This window comes from Mobula birostris, chromosome 4, assembly GCF_030028105.1.
Source record: "Mobula birostris isolate sMobBir1 chromosome 4, sMobBir1.hap1, whole genome shotgun sequence".
NCBI classification, from domain to species: domain Eukaryota; kingdom Metazoa; phylum Chordata; class Chondrichthyes; order Myliobatiformes; family Myliobatidae; genus Mobula; species Mobula birostris.
The window spans coordinates 72,152,347-72,157,900 of NC_092373.1; the positions used below are offsets into that span (position 1 = coordinate 72,152,347).

The 5,554-nt window shown below is 39.9% G+C and overlaps 1 protein-coding gene across 1 annotated transcript; it reads left to right on the forward strand.

The window, feature by feature from the left end:
• Positions 1 to 752: 752 nt before the first annotated feature.
• LOC140197033 (uncharacterized) lies at positions 753 to 4,294 on the forward strand. Its single transcript, XM_072256966.1, is given in 5 exon segments — positions 753 to 894; positions 2,373 to 2,467; positions 3,021 to 3,197; positions 3,801 to 4,167; positions 4,170 to 4,294. Coding segments are annotated over 5 exon segments (852 nt in total). The 5' UTR covers positions 753 to 806.
• The last annotated feature ends 1,260 nt before the right edge of the window (positions 4,295 to 5,554 follow it).

Consider the following 5,554-nt stretch of genomic DNA (forward strand, 5'->3'; position numbering starts at 1 on the left):
GGATTTGGGGCCTTCCCTCCGGAGATTCTCGACCGCACAGTAGCAGCGGCAGCGAACCGGGCATTTCAGAAGTTTCTCCAGATGTTCCTCCGTGCTTCTCACATCTGTCTTCATCAAATCAGAATTGTGCATGGCCCCTATTTAACAAATCTGACATCAATTCATCGGAGAGGTCGCGTGCGCTGCGTCGCGCCGCCATCTTCTCCTCCCGCTATAAGCTATAAGCTATTTATCTCCTCCATTAAAAACTCCTGCACGGTTACAATATTCACAATGCATGACAGCAAGTCGTCAAAGGGATTTGGAGGTACCTACCTCCTGTTTCATTGCTATGATGCAGAAGGACACGAACAGCAACAACCCTGGGCTGGTTTCCCTTCAGATCCTTCACGTACTCAATATTGTCATTCCTTTAATATCACAGGGTCCAAAAATTACCATTGGCCCATTTTGGGAGCACCTGCAACATCTATTGATGCCCATTCTTGATGTAATTAATGTCAAGCAAAGACGTGCATGTCACTAGCGTCACCCATGGAAGCAGAACTCATACATAAAATCATAACCCATCCCTGAACAGTGTGAAGAATTGGCTGTAAACATTATCATGTGGAAAGGAAAGTGTTAATGTATTCAGAGTTTCCTTTCCTGAAGGGGTGTGCCTTACATGCTGCAAATAAGCACGAGTTGATAAAGTGCAGTATCATGTGATTGATAGTGGTAGTTGTCTTCTTCCGGGATTGTTGGTGAAGGGACTTTCCAGAGAGGGTTCTATCATAGAAAGTTTCTGCTCTGCAGCTTGGAAGATGAACACTGTACCAGAAAAGAACGAGAAGGGTTATGACAAAAATGATCACTCTCTAAAATTTGTGCAAGGAAAAGATGAAATCACAAGTAAATATAAATACAATTTTTGTATCACTGGAAGTATTTTGGAAGATTGAAACTGTTGAATTTACTGATAGATTCAAATCATACATGAAGTTTTAATCTGGAATAAACAGGGTCATGGATTAAATCTGATCATTTTTGTTTCATGGTACACTAAGATTTTGGGGGTCACTCAACCTCTGGCTTTCAATATCTAAAGCCTGTCTAAATACTGTCAGCAGACCTCCATATGTACAAGTGAATGCAAGAGTGAAAGTGCATGTAGTGATAATAAGGGGCAGTATGTGTAGGGATCGAAATACTCTTCCTTTCAAGAATAAGCAGAAGTTCTAAAGAAGCCTCACTATAAACATAAAAATTCCTCAGTGTGACCCTGGAGTCGATTGGATGGCTCAGGTACTGAAGTGGGAGAAATAGATTCCAATTCATGGCGCCCTGGACACTGACATGGGGAAAAGTGAACTGTTCCATTCGGACAGCCAATACATGAACTGGGCTGGAGCTATGCATTTAGCAAATCAACAGTCCATTTACCTGTCTGCATTCTCATCTCTGACATGTTTTAACATTGAATGGTAGAGCTGACAGTTCCTTGGGAAGACCAGAATGAGGAGGGATTTGAACCTGAGAAAGCCAAATACCAAGGGCTGGAAGAACGGTGCCAGAGGCAGGGGTGAAGGGAACGATGTGAGCCTGTGGAGATGGGGTGTAGAGATTTTGCTGCCCATTCACTGGGCAGAACATACTCTCTCTTTGGAATTATGGGGGCTGCAAAGAAAAGAGCCACCAGGACCATCACAGAGGCTTCTGAACAACTCTCCAGGAGGCTTTGGATCAAGAGGTGTGAACAGTGGACTAGCACCACTGGGACACAAGTCAGGGCCTGATCAACTCTGGTTGGGTCACCTGGGTGAGAGTCTGATATCAAAAGACCCAAAGCACCCAAAGACCCCGGGTTACATCACTGTTGATGTGTCCCAGCATCAAGGAAATGAATAAAAGTGCTCAGATAATATTTCCATGATGCCTGCAGCATTGTTCTAGACCATTGACATTTAAATCCCTGTTTCTCCAGGACCACTGTGAAGGATATTCCAACCCTATTCAGTCAAGGCTATTTCAGGCATTTCATTCCAATTTACTCACAGCTGTCAGCCAATGTGTGAAATATATAGGTTGATGGAAATGAATATTCTGGGAAAAATATCTTAATTGAATGTTTTCCTTGAGAATATTTATAGTTACTCTACACAATTGGAAGGTACTACTGAATAGAATAGGAGCATTAGCAGAAACAATATTTAAGAGACCAAATCCATTGTGGCATTTGCTCCTCATGGCTATTTTCATATTTAGATTTCCAAGAAATATAGCAGTCTGTGGATTCAGTTATTTTTCATTTTCTGACTGATTTAAGATGTAAATACTCAGCGACTCACCATTTCGATAGGATAAAATAACTGCATTACTTGTTATTTCAGGAGAGTATGATCCCGATATTTTGCGGGCAGAAATGTCCTGTAAACACGCAGTAGATCCAAACTCACTGACTGCATGGTGTCGGAGCCTTCTGGATTGGGAAGAAATTGAGTTTTGTGAACTAAAAATGTTCCATAACTCTGTCAAAATATAGATATATCTACACTGCTACTTTTCATCAATTTCTTTGATTTACATTTTGTCAGGAGAATCTGTTCCAAAATGAATCACCTTCTTCCCTGATGTGTGAGAGAACGTAGTTTGCTTTAGTGCCTCCACCAAGGAGTACCTGACCACACTCTATCTGGTAAAAATATTGTGGGTGCAGGTGGTGTCAAATGTAACTTTTAAAAAGTTTACCTTCAACCAACTCAACCTGGTTGTGACTTAGATCCCTTCTCATTTTTCTCAGCTCTAGTAAATACAAACATAGTTAACTTAATCTCTCCGCATGAGGAATAAACAATGTGGTGAATCTTCCTTGCACTGGATTGGACATCAGTGTTCCACACTCCTGGGCTCAGACAGTGATTTGAGAGAGAGAACTTGGCAATGAGGAGTTGGGTAAAATGAGAAAGTTATTTCTGTCATTCTCATTATCTAGGAAGAAGGCAACTTAAACCATTCAATTTTAATCAAATTTGAAATTACAGGGTCAGTACAAATTCTACTACCCAGCATTGAAAGATGATGGACAGAAATGCGGACAGGAATGGCCCTACCATGAAGTTCGCAAGCTGGCAATACTGACCAGAGAGGAGCAGCTGCATTTTGAGGAAACAGTTGCTGTGCTGGCTGCAGCTGAGTACTGTGAGTTAAATCAGTAAGTCTGACAATCAAATGTCCCACAATCTGATCTCACAAATCAGTAAGTCTCACAAAGTGTGCATTTCAATGTTTGTGTCTGCACTACATTTGCTTCATAGAAAATACTTTGTTGTCAGCATATAATGCATATTTAATTGAGAGTTACCTCTTTGATTAGCATGTCCAAACTGACGCAATAGATTCAGGTATCAAACATATGTCCAACGTCTACATTCCGTGATTAGAAACTATATATGTGCAATTTAGAATCAATAAATTTCTATGAAGTAGCAAATTTATTTTGCTCCTATGCTCAATATTCTCATCACAATCAAATTTCTCTATTGTCTTCTAATTACCAAAAATGCATTTTTAATAACTAATCTACCCCTGAGCCCCACAGTTTAGCAGGATAGGGTGGAAAGGTTTAAGGTCTAATCCAGTAAGAATACAAATGCAAATTCTCAGAAAAGAACAGAATTTGTTTGATCATTTTGTGGTAAAGATAGTCACAGCAGCCTACGACATTTGAAACACATATATTTAGGTGATGCATTATAAGGGTTATCAGTGTGAAGTAATTTATTTCACCAATTTTTTTTTTTGCTTATCTTTTACCACAGTGTCCTGGATGTGGAACATACATTGAACGCACAGACTTTAGTAACTTGAGTGTCCACTGCACTATGTGTACTGCAAAAGAGGGGAGTGTTTACAAGTTCTGTTGGCAGTGCCTGAAACCATGGAAGGGACGAGGCCGACGTTCTGACCGATGTGATAATGCAGGGTGCTCCAATATGGAACTGGACATACTACGCAGTTGCCCATTAATCAACCTCTTAGATACTGTAGTGAGGAATTGCCCTTCCATTCGAGCCTGCCCAACATGTGGTAAGCTGCTCGAACACAATCAAAAGGGATGTAAAAATACGATCTGTTGCAGGTGCCAAGTTGAATTTTGCTTTGTCTGTCTAGATCTGACGAAAGTATGCCAGGTCTCTGTGCTGAAGGAATTGCACCAAGGCAAACTTCAATCCCAACATGGAAACAAAATGGTTCTCAAACAATACATTCCATAGTAAACACTGCACTAGATTCCACCTGTATATTGATATAATTCAGTTTTAACCTGCTATAATTCCTTCAACCTTTTTGTCCTCTTTAAATTGTTGGACCTTTCGTTTGACATTCTAATCTGAACTTTCAACCTCTGCTCAAATATTGAACCAAAAGTCTTCATCCACAGCAGAGACATCACTTCCTTTCCACGGACTCTAAGCTTCTCCCTAACAGTGTCTAAACTAGGTTATTTGTAACATTGCTGTCATGCCTAATTTGAGTTGATTTTCAGATCTCATATCTCAGTGCCACCATTTCGGTCACCTACTTTCTGTAACATGACACATTTCCGCTTCTGCCTATAATCCATGTCTTTGTGACATGTAAGATTCACTATTATAGTGAACACTTGATGGCAACTTTCTTTTCTCTGTAAATTTGTACTCAATGAAGTCTCTGATGCTTATGTCCAAATTTCCACCAGCATTATTCCCATCAGCTACATTGCAATTAAGAAGTTCCTTAACTTTGAAGCTTTCATCATTTTCAAATCCTTTCAATGATCTTGTCCTCTTTCTGTAACCTCCTCCTGCCTTACAAACCCCCAGGATATCTGACTTCACTTTAAAATGGGTCTCCTGAACATTGCCTACTTTCATCACTTCCTTACTGCCAGCTGCCAAGTCATTAAAATCTGTAGTCCATCTCATTCTTACGATATGCCAAGCAGTAACAGTGACTACACTTAACTAAATACACTTCTGGCATTATAATGACTTGCAATGTCACATCTGTTCCTATATAAATGAAAAGCATTTTTCTTTTTTATCTCGTATAGTTGGTTGCACATTAAGATCAGATTCAATGCAAATGTTATGAGAAACAATGCAAAGGAAAATATTGCTTATTTTGTAACTTCTACAGCCAAAAGAATTCACTGTAAATGATTTGTTTATAATTAATGAGATTATGTTTATTCAACAGCATATGAAGTATTGTTTTGATTATTTGATGTCAAATCTTTACATTATTTAAAGAACTTGCATCAACTGTGCATTTTTATTCATCACATGATCCTGCTGAACACTAAGAATTTAAAGTACCGCAGGTCTGCCACATCAGCGAGTTTCTCACTGGGGAGAAAGTGAAGGAGCTGTGCATTGTGCCGCTGCCTGAGTCGAAGGAGATGTGCAGTCTAATAGTGAGTGACCATCTTGGTCGCTTTGCTTGTGACTGCAAGACCTTTTGGCCATTGTTAATATGAAATGCTGCAAGTTCGATTCACTGATTTACTGGTGGGGGGGGGAATGGGAGGGGG